The sequence below is a fragment of the Cherax quadricarinatus genome, chromosome 51, assembly GCF_038502225.1.
Source record: "Cherax quadricarinatus isolate ZL_2023a chromosome 51, ASM3850222v1, whole genome shotgun sequence".
NCBI classification, from domain to species: domain Eukaryota; kingdom Metazoa; phylum Arthropoda; class Malacostraca; order Decapoda; family Parastacidae; genus Cherax; species Cherax quadricarinatus.
The window spans coordinates 1,693,933-1,714,151 of record NC_091342.1 but is presented as its reverse complement, the minus strand read 5'-3'; the positions used below and the strand labels follow the sequence as shown (position 1 = coordinate 1,714,151).

Here is a 20,219-nt window from a genome sequence, read left to right as displayed (position 1 = left end):
TGAGGTGCATAATATGAAATGTTGTTATCAGGCACAGTACTAGAAGGCAACTTGACACAAATCTCAATATATCCACAAATGACTTCTGACCTGAATTTCAATAGTCTGATGTCAAACTTTTTCTTTAACACACTGGCTATTTCCCATCAAGGCAGGGTGACCCAAAAAAGAGGAAACACATTCAAAGTCATTCATTCAATTGCTGTCTTGCCAGAAGTGTACTGACAACACAGCTCAGATAAACCTCTGAACTGCAGCATCCTCACCCCTACTTTAGAGTGCAGACACTGTACTTCACATAAAATTCACTGTAATAATCTAAAGTTCATACCAATAAGCATTTCAAATGAATATCATTGCCACTAACTGCCTCCAATCCCACTCACCTTCCACGATGTCATTCTCAATAGTTCTTAAGACAGGATAGCTCACTCTTCCCATTTTTTCTTTTAATATGTTGGCCATCTCCCACCAAACCAAGGTGACCCCCCCCCCCTACAAAAAAAAACACTTCCACCATCATTTACACTATCACTGTTTTGCTAGAGGCAAAATTTCTCAAATTATACTTTTCGGATAATCCAATGGTTAAGTGATCCCAGGTATAACTTTTCTTCTTCTTTCCAGAAACTAGCTATATCCCACTAAAGCAGGGTGGCCCAAAATAAAAAAACAAATTTCTCTTTTTAACTTTAGTATGTTAGTCGCCTCTTACAACACGCATGGCTTAAGGAGAAAGAATTCTGTTCCACTTCCCCATGGAGAATATATAACTTTTAAGTACCCAAAAATATTGTATAGCAGCAGCATTTACCAATCCTGTATCAAGATTAATGGTCCCATGGTAAAATGAACCCACATGTAACTTCTAGGTACCCACAAATATTGCATTACAATAATATTTACCAATGCTGTATCAGGAATATTGGCTCTTATTATTTTTTTATAAATATAGAATGATACATTACCTACATCTTGGTTGTGGTTTACCATCTGACCAAGAACAACAACTGTCGACACTGGGTCACCCATCTTGACATAAACATTTGCCAGGTCATGGCGAAGAATGCTGGTCAGGCGATAACGATATCGTGATACTGGCGAGAGGAAAAAATAAATTCTAACACTCTACAATTTTTAGATAAATTATAAAATTAAAAGGTAATTTTTCAAGTGATATTAATCAGTCATAAAAAATATGTATCCATTTCTAACTTAAAAAAAAAAAAATGACCTTTCCACATTCAACAATAAAATTATTCAAAAACAGTATCACTAATTTTATTTTTCCACAAAGTTTGTGAAAATTTACAAAAAACTTTTTTTTAACCTTTTGACTGTTTTTGTCACATACATATGCCTTACGAACCAGTGTTTTTGACGTATTAATACTCCAAAATTCTAGCAGCTTCAAATCAAGCGGGAGAAAGCTGTTAGGCCCACATGTGAGAGAATGGGTGTGTGGGGTCAGTGTGTGCAGTATAAAAAAAATCCTGTAGCATGCAGTGCATTAGAAAAAAGAACTCGGACCGTGCTTTTGGATTAAAACGCCGACTTTGAGGTTTATTTTCGTATCATATTTACGGTTGCATTCTCGTTTTCTTGGTCTCATTTGATAGAAATAGAGATGATTCTGACTGGTTTCACAATGAAAAGGACCTTGAAATCGAGCTCAAAGTAGTGGAAATTTCTATTTTTGCTGATGTTCAAAAGTAAACACAGTCCAATACATGTCTAACTGGCCAGTCTAATATGAAGTCACAAATGGGTTGACATTACATTGTTACAATAATGCAGTAGACTGCATAACAGTAAATCTTCTATTTTGTGTGAATAAAAATTCAAAATAGAAAGAAAGAGAAATATAAGAAAGGCCTGGAGACATGACTAATGAACAAAGAAAAAGTTATTTTAGTGCAAGGAATGTCTGCATTGTTTATTCTGGAACCTATTTTGAAATTGGCATCTTTTTTAATTTGTGTGAAATTGGCCAAATCACCAATTCCTGACCACTTTATTGGGTAGTTGAAATCGGTAAATGGGTGGCTTCTTGTACTCTATCGATAGAACAAATGGAGTTCTAAAGAAATAGCTGTGAATTTGGTCGACTGGAACAATGGAACTGGCTGAAAATTGGGCTCAAAGTGGGCAAAATTGCCGATGCGTATATATCGCCGAGATCGCTAACTTTGTGAGAGCGTAATTCCGTAAATTTTCCATCAAATTTCGTACTTTTGGTGCCATTACCATCAGGAAAAGATTCTCCATCATTTCATAAGAAAAAATAATTTTTTTTTTAATATTTTGCAACACAGACACACACTTCAGGTTTTGGGGTTGTGACAGTCAAAGGGTTAATGACATAAGAAATATTTTGAGGAATTGTTAAATGTTGATGAAGATAGGGAAGCTGTGATTTCGTGTACAGGAAAGGAAGAATAACATCTTGTAGGAAGAGCCAGTTGCGAGTGTGGGGGAAGTTTATGAGGCAGTGGGTAGAATGAAAGCTGGTAAGGCAGCTGGGATTGATGGGATAAAGATAGAAATGTTAAAAGCAGGTGGAGATATAGTTTTGGAGTGGTTGGTATTTTTATTTAATAAATGTATGGAAGAGGGTAAGGTACCTTGAGATTGGCAGAGAGCATGCACTTCCACTGTATAAAGGCAATGGGGGACAGAAGTGTGAAAAATTATAGGGGAATAAGTCTGTTGAGTATACCTGGTAAAGTGTATGGTTGAGTTATTATTGAAAGAATTAAGAATACAACAGAGTAGGATAGCAGATGAACAAGAAGGCTTTAAGAAAGGGAGGGGGTGTGCAGACCAAGTGTTTACAGTGAAACATACAGATGAACAGTATTCAGATAAGGGTAAAGAGGCTTTTGTTGCATTTATGTACTTGGAAAAGGCATATGACAGGGTGGATAGGGAGGCAATGTGGAAGATGTTACAAATGTATGGAATAGGAGGTAGGTTACTGAAACCAGTGAAGAGTTTTTACGAGGATAGTGACGCTTGACGCTTAGGTTAGAGTATGTAGGAGAGAGGGAGATTATTTCCCAGTAAAAGTAGGCCTTAGACAAGGATGTGTGATGTCACCATGGTTGCTCAATATATTTATAAATGAGGTTGTAAGAGAAGTGAATGCTCAGGTGTTGGCAAGAGGTGAGGGGTTAAAAGATAAAGAATCTAACACAAAGTGGGAGTTGTCACAGCTGCTCTTTGCTGATGACACTGTGCTTTCGGGAGATTCTGAAGAGAAGTTGCAGAAGTTGGTGGATGAGTTTGGTAGGGTATGTAATAGAAGAAAATTAAAAGTGAATATAGGAAAGAGTAATGTGATGAGGAAAGACTGGATATCAAATTGGAGGGAGAGAGTATGGAGGAGGTGAATGTATTCAGATATTTAGGAGTAGACGTGTCAGCAGATGGCCCCATGAACAATGAGGTGAATCACAGAACTGATGAAGGTAAAAAGGTGAGTGGTGCACTTAGGAGTCTGTGGAGACAAAGAACTTTGTCCTTGGAAGCAAAGAGGGGAATGTATGAGAGTACACCAGTGCTCTTATATGGGTGTGAAACATGGGTGGTGAATGTTGCAACAAGGAGAAGGCTGGAGGCAGTGGAGATGTCATGTCTGAAGGCAATGTGTGGTGTGAATATAATGCAGAGAATTTGTAGTTTGGAAATTAAGAGGTGATGCGGGATTACCTAAACTATTATCAAGAGGGCTGAGGAGGGGTTGTTGAGGTGGTTCGGACATGCAGAGAGGATGGAACAAAATAGAATGACTTTGAAAGTGTATAAATCTGTAGTGGAGGGAAAGTTGGAGGGAGGTGGTAAAGGAGGCTTGTGTGCAAGGGGCTTGGACTTCCAGCAAGCATGGGTGAGCGTATTTGATAGAAGTGAATGGAGACAAATGGTTTTTAGGACTTGACATGCTGTTGGAGTGCAAGCAAGGTAACATTTATGAAGGGATTCAGGGAAACCGGCAGGCCGGATTTGAGTCCTGAATGTGAGAAGTACAGTACCTGTACTCTGAAGGAGGGGTGTTAATGTTGAAGTTTTATAACTGTAGTGTAAGCCCACCTTCCCTTGGTGGGAGACAGACGATGTGTTAAATAAAAAAAAAAGAAATGGTTCATTCAAGTTAATAAAAGGGTAAAAACTAAAAAGAATAATCTTTTTTTTTTTTGCACCATGAATAAGAATGCTATAATTTGTTAAAAACCAAAGCCTAAGAATACAAATGTGCACATAACAATTACAAACATAGTTTTAAGAGAATCATGCAAAATTAATTTTATAAAAAATGGGATTATATGATTAGGGTTTCCAGATATAAATTAAAGAATCAGGTAAATTACTTGTGTCTTCATGCCACATCGTGAAAGGTTTACAAGGATACAGCATTCTGAAAAATATATCTCCAAAACTATTTCTCAAAATAAAATTAGGTATTCTGTTTTGAACATCCTTTAAGCCACTGAAGACACAAATTCTACCATATACTATACAGTGGACCCTCGACCAACGATGGCATCGATTAACGATAAATCCGACCAGCGATACATTATAACGCAAAATTTTTGCCTTGACTAGCGCTAAAAAACTCGACTAACACTATTCGTTCCGTCTGAGACGCGTCCACTTCTGGCCAGTGTTTACAAGCCAGTCAGCCACCGCAGTCGCTTCCTAGCATACAATCGGAACATTTCATATTATCACAGCCTTTTTAGTGATTGCACCTGCAAAATAAGTCACCATGGGCCCCAAGAAAGCTTCTAGTGCCAACCCTACAGCAAAAAGGGTGAGAATTACTATGAATATGAAGAAAGATCATTGCTAAGTATGAAAGTGGAGAGCGTGTCTCCGAGCCGGCCAGGTTGTACACAAAACCCCAATCAACCATCGCTACTATTGTGGGCAAGAAAACGGCAATCAAGGAAGCTGTTCTTGCCAAAGGTGCAACTATGTTTTCAAAACTGAGATCGCAAGTGATAGAAGATGTTGAGAGACTGTTATTGGTGTGGATAAACGAAAAACAGATAGCAGGAGATAGCATCTCTCAAGCGATCATATGTGAAAAGGCTAGGAAGTTGCATGAGGATTTAATTAGAAAAATGCCAGCAACTAGTGGTGATGTGAGTGAATTTAAGGCCAGCAAAGGTTGGTTTGAGAGATTTAAGAATCGTAGTGGCATACATAGTGTGATAAGGCATGGTGAGGCTGCCAGTTTGGACCAAAAAGCAGCTGAAAAATATGTGCAGGAATTCAAGAAGTACATAGACAGTGAAGAATTGAAACCTGAACAAGTGTTTAATTGTGACACTGACAATGTTGTGAAACACTTTAGGAATGTCATAAAGGAACGGGAGGTACAGGCCTCTATGGACAGATATGTTGTGCGACAGAGGTCCAGTGACTCTCAAGCTGGTCCTAGTGGCATTAAAAGAAGAAGGGAAGTAACCCCGAAAAAAGACTTGCCACCTCAAGTCCTAATGGAAGGGGATTCCCCTTCTAAACACTAACACCATCAACACTCTCCCCTCCTCCCATCCCATCAATGATCACCAGATCTTCAATAAAGGTAAGTGTCATGTAACTGTGCATGTTTTCTTCAGTTTGTGTGCATTAAAATTAATATTTCATGTGTTAAAATTTTTTTTTTCAATACTTTTGGGCGTCTTGCACGGATTAATTTGATTTCCATTATTTCTTATGGGGAAAATTAACTTGACTAACGATAATTTTGATTAACGATGAGCTCTCAGGAACGGATTAATAGCGTTAGTCGAGGGTCCACTGTACAGCAATACCCTGGTTTTTGTCCTTAATCCATTCCAGAAGGTCGGCCAAAATTCGAAATAGACGAAAACAGAAATAATATTCCCATAAGAAATAATGTAACTCCAATTAATCCACTCCAGACACACAAAAATATTAACAAAAAATACATTTTATAGAGAATAACTATAGTTTTACATACATAAAATAAGAAATAAATATAAGGCACTAATTTTAATGGATAAATGAACATTTAAATCAGTTTTACCTTTATTGAAGACTTGCTGGCATATTCTTTTATGAGATCTGCATGCGACTGCCTTGCCTCTTCGCAAATTATCGCCTCCACAACACTATCTCCGCTAACTTCTTTTCGTTGATCCACACCAACAACAAATTCTCAACATCATCTATTGTTTCCCATCACTACCACCCTCTACCTTTGTAGGTGGTAGTGATATTTCTCCACAAAACATTGCAACTCATTTCTATGAGTTCTTTCTTGAATTCTATAGTGTTTCTCATCTTTACCAAAGGGCTGGTACTCTGAACTTTCTTTGGCCCCATGGTGGCTTATTTCAGTCACAATCAATAAACAAGCACAAAAAACAATGGATAGACATATGGAGTTTTGCTAACTCAACATGAGACAGAGGCAGACCGAGTCTGGTACACGTGAGCAGCAGCATCGTGGGCGGGCGGACACATCTGATACGGATGATTTCCGAGCAGATGAACAAAACCTGGAGGAAAATTTCGCCGATAGAAGTGTTCGAAATCAGAACTGTACGATTTCCGCACAGGACGAAAACCAGGGGTCCACTGTACTTCAACATCAACCACTTCCCAACAAGAGAAGGCAACTCAATCATCTTCATTCATTCTCTAGCTGTTAAGCCAGAAGTGCAGGCCCACAACAACTTAAATGACCTTCCAAACTGCAACACGTCTACCCATTATGTATTCTATCTAGTATTTGTCTTACCTAAATCAGCTGCAGCTTTAATATCACCATTATCAAGATGGTAAGCAATGCAGCCATTAATTACTGATGAAAGAGACATTCCTGCTTCTCTAAGTGCACCAATCATAGTTTCTTGATCATTATGGTTCAGGGCTGTTGGTATGACATAGTGTTTGCAGGTCTCCAAAGTCAAGGGAACCTCAAAGGAAATCATCTCCTTCACAGTGCTATACACCTCTGCAAAGGGATATACAGTATTACATATTAATATAAATGTACCTCAAATGGTACAAAGTAAGTTGTCAAAAACCATAATCTTCAAGATGGGTAAGAAGTTCCCTGTATCCAAGGGTGATATGTTCCAAGACCTTCCATGATACCCAAAACTAAGGATAGTATTGAACCTTATATATAAGTCATTTTCATTTACATACATACCTATAATCAAAATGGCTATAACTGACCATAATTTTTAAAGGGGTGGACTGGGAAGCCAGCAGAAGGCCTCGGTCAGATGACCAAAGCTCCAAAGGCGGGTCATCATCTGACTAAGACCCGTGTCAGGAAACACTTGTCCTGTTTCCTGACAAATCTTACCTAACCTAACCATACATACCTATGATAAAGTTTAATTGATAAATTATGCACAATAAGTCAAGAATTCACACTTTTTTCACTAATGGGAAGAACTTCACAGCTTCTCTTAGGCTTTGAACAACTTCCACCATCACTACTTTCATGCTTTGGTGCCATTATTAACCAAAATTAAAGATTATTTTTGGGCCACAGTAAACCGTGGATAACTGAAACAGCAGAAACTGAATCTGTGGATATGGGGGTTCTACTGTAATACACCTACCATCCGACTTACGACCGAGTTCAGTTCTGAGAAACCGGTCGTAAGTCGAAATGGTCGTAAGTCGAACTTTACTACTGATTATCAACAAAAATTTTTTGTAATGACTTTATTTTATTGTTTTATTTTGGTATTTCATGTTTTACTTTACTTTTTATGTTGTTAGTACTGTATTTTATACTGTAAGGTTTAGGATAAACACTGTGTACAACACAAATAGTTGTTTATTCCCCAGAAATTTGGCATAAAAAACACTGTCGTAAGTCGAGTGGTCGTAAGTCGAGCAGGTCGTAAGTCGGATGGTAGGTGTATATAATATATATATACAGGAAATCATTCTACTGTAATACAGAATATATATAAATCAAGAAATCAACCTGGCAAGCAATTTACACTGTACATTTCCATCTCTCACTCAGCATCTGATTAAGACCCATGTCAGGACTTTATTCCTGATTAATATATTATCCCTATCATCTCTTACCATTTCAGTCGAATCCGCTAAGAATACTGATTATCCATCGTGTCATAACAGAGGAAATATATCTGAATTTCAGAAATCCAAATTACATAAATTAGACATCCGTCCTATTCAGGTAGTTTTAAGTAACATGACTGAATGATGAAAGTGTATATTAGTGAGCCTGGTGACCCCATGCTGTGTGACTGAGGTTCCATCCTGTGTAACTTGTGGGTGAGGTGCAAATAACCTCATCTGGATAACCCAAGAGAAAATATTTACACACTCACTGAATTCTAGCTGTTTTCTTAGAAGTGATGACATCATGAATCCACTGTACCACAACCTTCCCACCCTACTGAATGCATGAATTCTCTCTTCATCCCCCAGAGAACATGCTATACATATGTATATCTTAACCTCATAGTGCATGAACATCTCCCCACTCCACCCAGTCAACACACTATCTCCCAATTTTCAAATTAAATGATTCAAACTCTTAAGTTATAAAAACTTTTAAAACTCACTTTCAATTTCTCCTTGTTTGCCATACTGTAATATGATTGGCCAAAAGTAATGTGGGCGTAATGATGCTCCATCCTCATTCATCACTCTCATTATAAACATGGCTGCTTCAGGGAGACCATATTGTAAAGCTCCACCAAGGGCCACCTCTGAAGCATATATATTTTGACCATTTTTCCTCAGTTCTTGACAGTACTGCATTACTACGGATGTTGGCTGTAGAATGATACACGTTATATTTTCTCACACTATACCCAAGTTATTATTAAAATAATCTCAAGTTTGTCTTATCAGATCAAGCAAAAACACCTGTGGTGGGCCAGTAGGCCTTCTGCAGTGTTCCTCCATTCTTATGTTCCTATGTACAGTGGACCCCCGCCTTACGAACGCATCGCGTTACGTTAAAACCGCCATACGAAGCATTTGAATGCAAAAATTTTGCCTCGCCTCATAAAAAACTCGCCTTACGTGATTCGTCCGGGATGCGTCCCATGTGTGGCCTCAGTGCCAGTGTTTACAAGCCAGCCAGTGCAGTCACATCTACGCATACATTCGGTACATTTCACGTTATCCCACTGTTTTTAGTGCTTGTAACTGCAAAATAAGTCACCATGAACCCCAAGAAAGCTTCTTGTGCCATCCATGTAGTAAAAAGGGGAAGAATTAGTATGGAATTGAAAAAAAGAGATTATTAAGGAAATGTGTGCAAAGTGGGTTGAACTGCAAACCTTTACGGTTGAAAATCACCCTAACAATACTGCATGCCGTGTTGGCAACCTGTACAATGACAATGTTATGGCCCATTTTAGTCAAGTCTTAAAGGAATGGGAGGTACAGAGCTCTATGGACAGATTTGTTGTGCGACAGAGGTCCAATGACTCTCAAGCTGGTCCTTGTGGCATTAAAAGAAGAAGGGAAGTAACTCCAGAAAAGGACTTGCTACCTCAAGTCCTAATGGAAGGAGATTCCCCTTCTAAACAATAACTTCCACACTCTCCCCTCCTCCCATCCCATCAATCATCACCAGATCTTCAATATAGGTAAGTGTCATGTATTCTATTCTTAGTATAGTAGTAATTGTGCATGTCTTCTTCAGTTTGTGTGTATTAAAATTAATATTTCATTATTATTTTTTATTATTATCACACTGGCCGATTCCCACCAAGGCAGGGTGGCCCGAAAAAGAAAAACTTTCACCATCATTCACTCCATCACTGTCTTGCCAGAAGGGTGCTTTACACTACAGTTTTTAAACTGCAACATTAACTGGTAAAAAAATGTTTTTTTCATACTTTGAGGTGTCAGGAACGGATTAATTTGAGTTCCATTATTTTTTAATGGGGAAAATTAATTCGGCTAACAATAATTTCGGCTTACAATGAGCTCTCAGGAACGGATTAATATCGTAAAGTGGGGGTCCACTGTACTAGGACGTTTGAGATTTTTGCCACCAGGTGCTTTTCTCAATCTGCCCAGGTGGGCAAAACATCTCAATAAATAATCTAATACCACATCCCTCTCTTGCTTGCATTATTTGTCAGTGAATCACCATTCATAATTTCATTTTCCTTACCAAGGAAAAAGTAGATCAAATGCTGAAGTCCTCAGCACATGATAAATATAAAATGAAGGAATTATCCAATATATTTTAGTTTGTTGAAAGAAGATTTAAAATTTATTTAAAATTATGTACGAGAACATGGCAGGGTGACAAAGATGGAAATCAGGTTAAGAAAACATTCATGCCAAAATACTGATAATTTTTAAATTTTCTGCTATGTACATCATGACCCACACAGCTGAATATTTGAACATATTAAGGATATTGATGTATAAACTGCAGGCATAACTCCTTATGATTTATCTTGGATTAACAAGCTGTGATTAATGACATATGAATGGCAATAAATCATGTACATATGATCTATGATCCCTAGTATCAGGCGCTGTTGTTCTCTTACCGTGCCACTTTTCACAAGATGTCTGATGAAGAAAAAGCCAACTGGGATTGTTTCCCCATCATCATTCTGTGATATCTTCATTGTGGACATAATCTGGTATGCCACCTCATGACATTCTGCATTAAGGAGACGATAAGTGAGGTTCATGGCATCCTGCTGGTAGCCCTGTACTTTTTGAAACTTCTCAATTATCTGAAAGAAATACCATACTCGTTACTGAAAGACTGCATTTAAATTGCTGGTGATTTTTTTTTTCCAAGCACTGCTTGACACACAAAAGATTAAGAATAATTATGTACAAATTCTTCATTACTCAAAATATAATTACAGTACCAGTATATTTCTATTACTCCAGATAACCCAGTAATTGTCAATTTCTGAACGCTCCATTTTTGAAGTAGTCATACTGACGGACACTTCCACGTAAAAGTGCAGAAAGAGTAGGATAAACCGAGAAATGATATAATGGAAAAAAACTCCATGCCGGGTTAAAAAAGATATGACAGTTTAATTCCATCAGTTAAGAGGTGGGACCAAACACTAGAGTTCACCTTTGCAATTTTAAATCAGTAATTAGATGATACATACCTGTGGTACATGCTGCTTGTAACCTTTGACTGCTAGTGCAAACACGACCTCCATAAGTTCACGATCATGGAGGTTTAACTCGGCTGCCTCACACTCTGCTAAAGTTGAGTGAAGACTCTCAATATCCCCGTGTTCGGCATAGCCCACAAGTAACGTTGTGTAGGTGTCTGTGCTGGGCTCCAACCCTGATCCCTTCATCACATCCAGTACCTTATGGGCACTTTCCATATCACTGTAAAAACAGATATGTACTTAAAATTCCAAAAGCCTTTCCTCACTTACCGACATGCTCGTTTACTGATGACCCGGATTTATGATGTTCTCGCTGACCAGTATGCATACCTATATAATGTATATTAGAGCTGATTTCCTCTATTCTGTTTATTACAATATACAGTACACTACTGCACAAACATTTAAAAATATACCAGAAATGTGACATTAAAACAATAAACAATTCTTCTTTCTTTCAACACACCGGCTGTATCCCACCGAGGCGGGGTGGCCCAAAAGGAAAATCGTAAGTTTCTCCTTTTACATTTAGTAATATATACAGGAGAAGAGGTTACTAGCCCCTTGCTCCCGGCATTTTAGTCGCCTCTTACAACACGCATGGCTTACGGAGGAAGAATTCTGTTCCACTTCCCCATGGAGATAAGAGGAAATAACAAGAACAAGAATTAGAAAGAAAATAGCCGAAAACTCCGAGGTGTGTGTAATATGCTTGTATGTGTACGTGTAGTGTGGCCTAAGTGTAAGTAGAAATAGCAAGACGTACCTGAAATCTTGCATGTTTATGAGACAGAAAAAAGGACACCAGCAATCCTACCATCATGTAAAACAATTACAGGCTTTCGTTTTACACTCACTTGGCAGGGCGGTAGTACCTCCCTGGGTGGTTGCTGTCTACCAACTTACTACCTAATAAACAATATCGACATTAAAACAATATCGAAGATGGTTGACACAAACCTACTACCATTATAGCATGCTCCTCACTTAGCGATGAATTCGTTTACCGACGTGGTCTTAGGAATGGAACTCCATCGTTAAGCGAGGAGAGGCTGTATTAGCAAAATAAATTAAAGGATATGAAGTAATAATGATGCCAGGAGAAAAGGGCTAATAACTTCTCCTGTATAAATTACTAAATGTAAAAAGAAAAGCTTTCGTTTTTCTTTATAGGTCACCCCACCTTGGTGGGAGATGGCTAGTGCACTGAAAAATAAAGAAAGAAAAAAAAAAGAATAATAGTGTGAACCTAAACCTCATCTCTCTAATGAGCAGAGCAAAGAACAAGTACAGGTGAACAAAACAGTGAACGGAAATATTCACACATTTTTAGAGAGAGACAATAATTCAGAACATACAGGATACATGAGAAAAGATCGAAGGCATTGGGAAAGCATCAGTATAGTTTGGCAAAACCCAAAAAAACAACTTGTCTCCGATTTAACACACTCATACATGCTGCTGATAATGGGATATATAATGGTGGACACAAAATGTACACTGCACATGAGAAAGAAAGTCAGAATCCTTGCCTTATAGAGAGCAGCTACAATGATGGGCAAGGATCTGATTAAGAAAGTGGCTACAATGATGGGCAAGAGTCTGATTTAGAAGACAGCTACAATGATGGGAAAAGGTCTGATCTCCAATTTCACTTTATCATATTTTTTAAACAATCCAAAAACGAAAAGAAAAAAAAATACACAAAAAAGATATGTGGCAAGGTGATATAGTAAGTGACAAAGAAAACCACTTACTTTGCTCTAGAATGCCCCATAATGAGCGAATTGAAAATATTTTCACCAACAGGCAACTGCTTCTCTTTCATAAACTCAAGGATTTTGGTGGCTCCATCAATGTCTCCCTCCTGCAAGGATCCAATAACATCAATTTACATGGTACAATTGGCATTAGGAAAAACAATTTGACTTAGCAGTATGGTATAGAGATAGTCATGTACTGTACTGCATCAATAACTAAGGATAGGGAAAAGGGGATTCCCCATTGCCTTTGCAGAAGGCAAAAAACATTCAAATCAATTATTTAATGAAATATAGATAAAAGACTGTTGAGTAGACTTCAGGATGTACATGTTTATAGAAGGGCCACAGATATATCAGATCACTTTCTAGTTGTAGCTACACTGAGAGTAAAAGGTAGATGGGATACAAGGAGAACACATCAGGGAAGAGAGAGGTGAAGGTTTATAAACTAAAAGAGGAGGCAGTTAGGGAAAGATATAAACAGCTTTTGGAGGATAGATGGGCTAATGAGAGCATAGGCAATGGGGTCAAAGAGGTATAGGGTAGGTTTAAAAATGTAGTGTTAGAGTGTTCAGCAGAAGTTTGTGGTTACAGGAAAGTGGGTGCGGGAGGGAAGAGGAGCGATTGGTGGAATGATGATGTAAAGAGAGTAGCAAGGGAGAAAAAGTTAGCATATGAGAAGTTTTTACAAAGTAGAAGTGATGCAAGGAGGGAAGAGTATATGGAGAAAAAGAGAGAGGTTAAGAGAGTGGTGAAGCAATGTAAAAAGAGAGCAAATGAGAGAGTGGGTGAGATGTTATCAACAAATTTTGTTGAAAATAAGAAAAAGTTTTGGAGTGAGATTAACAAGTTAAGGAAGCCTAGAGAACAAATGGATTTGTCAGTTAAAAATAGGAGAGGAGAGTTATTAAATGGAGAGTTAGAGGTATTGGGAAGATGGAGGGAATATTTTGAGGAATTGTTAAATGTTGATGAAGATAGGGAAGCTGTGATTTCGTGTATAGGGCAAGGAGGAATAACATCTTGTAGGAGTGAGGAAGAGCCAGTTGTGAGTGTGAGGAAGTTCGTGAGGCAGTAGGTAAAATGAAAGGGGGTAAGGCAGCCGGGATTGATGGGATAAAGATAGAAATGTTAAAAGTAGGTGGGGATATAGTTTTGGAGTGGTTGGTGCAATCATTTAATAAATGTATGGAAGAGGGTAAGGTACCTAGGGATTGGCAGAGAGCATGCATAGTTCCTTTGTATAAAGGCAAAGGGGACAAAAGAGAGTGCAAAAATTATAGGGGGATAAGTCTGTTGAGTATACCTGGTAAAGTGTATGGTAGAGTTATTATTGAAAGAATTAAGAGTAAGACGGAGAATAGGATAGCAGATGAACAAGGCGGCTTTAGGAAAGGTAGGGGGTGTGTGGACCAGGTGTTTACAGTGAAACATATAAGTGAACAGTATTTAGATAAGGCTAAAGAGGTCTTTGTGGCATTTATGGATTTGGAAAAGGCATATGACAGGGTGGATAGGGGGGCAATGTGGCAGATGTTGCAGGTGTATGGTGTAGGAGGTAGGTTACTGAAAGCAGTGAAGAGTTTTTACGAGGATAGTGAGGCTCAAGTTAGAGTATGTAGGAAAGAGGGAAATTATTTCCCAGTAAAAGTAGGCCTTAGACAAGGATGTGTGATGTCACCGTGGTTGTTTAATATATTTATAGATGGGGTTGTGAGAGAAGTAAATGCGAGGGTCTTGACAAGAGGCGTGGAGTTAAAAGATAAAGAATCACACATAAAGTGGGAGCTGTCACAGTTGCTCTTTGCTGATGACACTGTGCTCTTGGGAGATTCTGCAGAGAAGTTGCAGAGATTGGTGGATGAATTTGGAAGGGTGTGCAAAAGAAGAAAATTAAAAGTGAATACAGGAAAGAGTAAGGTTATGAGGATAACAAAAAGATTAGGTGATGAAAGATTGGATATCAGATTGGAGGGAGAGAGTATGGAGGAGGTGAATGTATTCAGATATTTGGGAGTGGACGTGTCAGCGGATGGGTCTATGAAGGATGAGGTGAATCATAGAATTGATGAGGGGAAAAGGGTGAGTGGTGCACTTAGGAGTCTGTGGAGACAAAGAACTTTGTCCTTGGAGGCAAAGAGGGGAATGTATGAGAGTATAGTTTTACCAACGCTCTTATATGGGTGTGAAGCATGGGTGATGAATGTTGCAGTGAGGAGAAGGCTGGAGGCAGTGGAGATGTCATGTCTGAGGGCAGTGTGTGGTGTGAATATAATGCAGAGAATTCGTAGTTTGGAAGTTAGGAGGAGGTGCGGGATTACCAAAACTGTTTTCCAGAGGGCTGAGGAAGGGTTGTTGAGGTGGTTTGAACATGTAGAGAGAATGGAGCGAAACAGAATGACTACAAGAGTGTATCAGTCCGTAGTGGAAGGAAGGCGGGGTAGGGGTCGGCCTAGGAAAGGTTGGAGGGAGGGGGTAAAGGAGGTTTTGTGTGCGAAGGGCTTGGACTTCCAGCAGGCGTGCGTGAGCGTGTTTGATAGGAGTGAATGGAGACGAATGGTTTTTAATACTTGACGTGCTGTTGGAGTGTGAGCAAAGTAACATTTATGAAGGGGTTCAGGGAAACCGGCAGGCCGGACTTGAGTCCTGGAGATGGGAAGTACAGTGCCTGCACTCTGAAGGAGGGGTGTTAATGTTGCAGTTTAAAAACTGTAGTGTAAAGCACCCTTCTGGCAAGACAGTGATGGAGTGAATGATGGTGAAAGTTTTTCTTTTTCGGGCCACCCTGCCTTGGTGGGAATCGGCCAGTGTAATAATAAAAAAAAAAAAAAAAAAATAGCACACTAATTATAAATCTAGGATTTTATATGCTAGATGCATTCATTACTAATAATATTTGGGAAACTTTCAGGATCAGTTGATAAGTCGCTTCTGACCCAACCTGACCAAGATTAATCATATAACCAAGTTAGATCTCAAAGTTAAGTGCATTCTTCAAATATGTAAATGCTGATTTCTTTCAATGCTTGATCCTCCGTCTGCCAAGAACGAGACACACAGGCTTCCTATTTAGATTCACTCAGGTCTCATTTTTATAATACAGTATATGAAAACTTCCAAAGTTGTTTTTAACAATTCAGCTAAAAAAAAATCTAGTGTCCCTTTTTTTTTTTATTAACACATCGGCCATTTCCCAGAGGCAGGTGACCCAAAAGACAGAAAAACCCCAAAAGAAAGAAAAAGACTTTCATCATCATTCAACACTCTCACCATCACTCATACATAATCACTCTCTCTCCAAACTGCCAATATCCCAAACCCCTTCTTTAAAATGCAGGCAATGTACTTCCAATTTCCAGGACTCAAGTCCGGCTAACAGGTTTCCCTGAATCCCTTCACAAAATATTACCCTGCTCACACTCCAAAAGCTCATCAGGTCCCAAAAAACATTCATCTCTATTCACTCCTACCTAACATGCTCATGCATGCTTGCTGGAAGGCCAAGCCCGTCACCCACGAAACCTCCTTTACCCCTTCCCTCCAACCTTTTCAAGGATGACCCCTACCCTGCCTTCATTCCCCTATAAATTTATACGCTCTCCATGTCATTCTACTTTGTTCCATTCTTTCTAAATGACCAAACCACCTCAACAATCCCTCTGCAGCCCTCTAGTACTTTTAGTAACTCCACATCTCCTAATTTCCACACTCTGAATTCTCTGCATAATATTTACACCACACATTGCCCTTAGACACGACATCTCCACTGCCTCCAGCTGCCTTCTCGCCACAGCATTTACAACCCAAGCTTCACACCCATATAAGAGTGTTGGTACCACTATACTTTCGTACATTCCCTTCTCTGCCTCCATGGATAACATTTTTTGTCTCTGCAGATACCTCAATGCACCACTCACCTTTTTTTCTTCATCAATTCTATGGTTAACCACATTTTTTATAAACCCATCTGCTGACAAGTCAACTCCTAAATACAGTGGACCCTCAACCAGTGATATTAATCCGTTCCTGAGAACTCATCGTTAATCGAAATAATCGTTAGTCAAGTTAATTTTCCCCATAAGAAATAATGGAAATCAAATTAATCCGTGCAAGACACCCCAAAGTATTGAAACAAAAAATTTTTACCACATGAAATATTAATTTTAATACACACAAACTGAAGAAGACATGCACAGTTACATGACATTTACCTTTATTGAAGATCTGGTGATGACTGATGGGATGGGAGGAGGGGAGACCGTTGATCTTCTTAATGTTTAGAAGGGGAATCCCCTTCCGTTAGCACTTGAGGTAGCAAGTCTTTTTCTGGGGTTACTTTCCTTGTTCTTTTAATGCCACTAGGACCAGCTTCAGAGCCACAGGACTTCTGTCACACAACATATCTGTCCATAGATACCTGTACCTCTCGTTCCTTTATGACTTTCCTAAAGTGGTTCACAACATTGTCAGTGTACAGGTTGCCAACACGGCTTGCAGTAGCTATGTCAGGGTGATTTTCATCAAAAAAGGTTTGCACTTCAAGCCACTTTGCACACATTTCCTTAATCTTAGAAGAAGACAACTTCTTCAATTTCTCTATCCCCTCCTCCGAAGCAGTTTCCTCAGGTCTGCCCTCTTGCTGTTCAAGATGATCTAGCAGTTCATCAGTGGTTAGCTCTTCATTGTCCTCCTCCACCAGCTCTTCCACATCCTCCCCACTAACCTCCAACCCCAAGGACTTCCCCAATGCCACAATGGATTCCTCAACTGGCATAGGATTCTCAGGGTTAGCCTCAAACCCTTCACAATCCCTTTTGTCTACACATTCTGGCCACAGTTTTTTCCAAGCAGAGTTCAAGGTCCTCTTAAGTCACTTCCTCCCAAGCCTTACCTATAATGTTTACACAATTGAGGACGGTAAAATGATCTTTCCAAAACTCTCTTAAAGTCAGTTGAGTTTCTGAGGTCACTACAAACCACCTTTCAAACATAGCTTTTGTGTACAGTTTCTTGAAGTTGGAAATGACCTGCTGGTCCATGGGCTGCAGGAGAGGAGTGGTATTAGGAGGCAAAAACTTGACCTTAATGAAGCTCATGTCCCTAGAAAGTCGCTCTGCCAAGTCTGAAGGATGACCAGGAGCATTGTCTAATACCAGGAGGCACTTAAGGTCTAATTTCTTTTCAATTAGGTAATTTTTCACATTGGGGGCAAATGCATGGTGTAACCAGTCATAGAAAAAGTCCCTAGTGACCCATGCCTTACTGTGCCCTCCACAGCACACACAAATTAGCCTTGACGACATTGTTTTTCCTAAACACTCTGGGAGTTTCAGAGTGATACACCAATAAAGGCTTCACTTTGCAATCACCACTAGCATTGGCACACATCAACAGAGTAAGCCTGTCTTTCATAGGCTTATGTCCTGGGAGTGCCTTTTCCTCCTGAGTAATGTACGTCCTGCTTGGCATTTTCTTCCAAAACAGGCTTGTTTCGTCACAATTAAACACTTGTTCAGGTTTCAGTCCTTCGCTGTCTATGTACTCCTTGCATTCCTGCACATATTTTTCAGCTGCTTTGTGGTCCGAACTGGCAGCCTCACCATGCCTTATCACACTATGAATGCCACTACGCTTCTTAAATCTCTCAAACCAACTTTTGCTGGCCTTAAATTCACTCACATCACTAGTTGCTGGCATTTTTTAAATTAAATCCTCATGCAACTTCCTAGCCTTTTCACATATGATCGCTTGAGAGATGCTATCTCCTGCTATCTGTTTCTCGTTTATCCACGCCAATAAGAGTCTCTCAACATCTTCTACCGCTTGCGATCTCAGTTTCAAAAACATAGTTGCACCTTTGGCAAGAACAGCTTCCTTGATTGCCGTTTTCTTGCCCACAATAGTAGCAATGGTTGATTGGGGTTTATTATACAACCTGACCAGCTCAGAGACATGCACTCCACTTTCATACTTAGCAATGATCTCTTTCTTCATCTCCAAAGTGATTCTCACCCTTTTTGCTGTAGGGTTGGCACTAGAAGCTTTCTTGGGGCCTATGGTGACTTATTTTGCAGGTGCAATCACTACAAAGGCTGTGATAATATGAAATGTTCCAGTTGTATGTTTGGAAGCAACCACGGTGGCTGGCTTGTAAACACTGGCACCCACGGGACAAGTGAGGCGCGCTCAGGCCAAAGTGGACGCGTCCCGTATGGAACGAATAGCACTGGTCGGATTTTTAACCCTTAAACGGTCCAAACAGATCGACGTTCAAATTCGTAGTGCTACAAAAGTATTTTTGCGTTAAAATGTATCGCTAGTCAGATTTATCGTTAATCGATGCCATCGCTGGTTGAGGGTCCACTGTATCTGAAAACATTCACTTCTTCCATACTCCCTCTCTCCAATGTGATATAAAATTTTTTTTTTTTATCTAGGATCGTTTGATACCCTCATCACCTTACTCTTATCAACTTTCTACCTTTACACACCCTCTGAAACTAATCCGCTAACCTATGTTTAGAATCTCCCAAAAGCACATCATCATCAGCAAAAAGTAACTCAACTCCCATTTTGTATTTGATTCCCCATAATATAACTACACCCCTCTCCCCAACACCCTAGCATTTACTTCTTTTACAACCTTATCTATAAATATAATAAACATCTTGCTCCTTAAAATTTAAATTTATATACAGTACTGCAGTATTTGATACACCTGCCAATGTTTCCACAATTTTTGTTATCCTTGCTGAAATTAAAGGGTGACTATATCACTGATAGCAAAAATGGTAGAATTTTTCAGTGAACGTTTTCAGTTCTCCAAGAATTCAATAAGATAAAAATGACTGGGAGATCACTTAATAGTGACTGGAGGTATTACAGCACTACCTGGAAAATCAAAGCAAAATGCAAATCTCTATAGGAAACATTTCAGGCATTAATAGTTTCAGAAGCCATTAATGCTAAGTGAATGGTTCAATGCATGCAAGATCACTTGGCGACAAATGAGGTGGTGACATTACCTGGCAATAGCGAGAAATGAGTCGTTGGTAAGTAACTCTGTTGGGCTCTATGCCATTTTTCTCAAGATCAGCCAAGAATTTCGTTGGTGAGAACTTGTGTTCATTTTCCAGATAAACACGTAGAAGGGTATTATAATGGCTTATGTCCAGAGGAATGTCTGCAATAATAAACTATAAAATCAGCCTTATAGTAAACACCAGCTATATTGACCTAAACATCTTGAGTGAGTAATGGAGATAACATTCTAGGCAATGCTATTTAAATGTGCTGAGAATGT

At 39.2% G+C, this 20,219-nt stretch overlaps 1 protein-coding gene and 1 long non-coding RNA gene across 3 annotated transcripts in view; one reads left to right on the top strand and one right to left on the bottom strand.

Moving 5' to 3' along the window:
* bsf (bicoid stability factor) overlaps positions 1 to 20,219 on the bottom strand; it is a 64,007-nt gene that overhangs the window by 35,069 nt on the left and 8,719 nt on the right. For both annotated transcript variants that reach the window (XM_070095666.1, XM_070095667.1), the window contains exons 4-10: positions 19,942 to 20,099; positions 12,911 to 13,020; positions 11,142 to 11,373; positions 10,554 to 10,745; positions 8,595 to 8,808; positions 6,773 to 6,988; positions 969 to 1,097 (exon numbers count right to left, since the gene is read on the bottom strand). In XM_070095666.1, the coding sequence (XP_069951767.1) occupies positions 969 to 1,097; positions 6,773 to 6,988; positions 8,595 to 8,808; positions 10,554 to 10,745; positions 11,142 to 11,373; positions 12,911 to 13,020; positions 19,942 to 20,099 (1,251 nt within the window). The remainder of the gene's footprint in view (positions 1 to 968; positions 1,098 to 6,772; positions 6,989 to 8,594; positions 8,809 to 10,553; positions 10,746 to 11,141; positions 11,374 to 12,910; positions 13,021 to 19,941; positions 20,100 to 20,219) is intronic.
* Positions 1 to 20,219, top strand: part of LOC138854168 (uncharacterized) — an 87,394-nt gene that overhangs the window by 58,464 nt on the left and 8,711 nt on the right. The window lies entirely within an intron of this gene.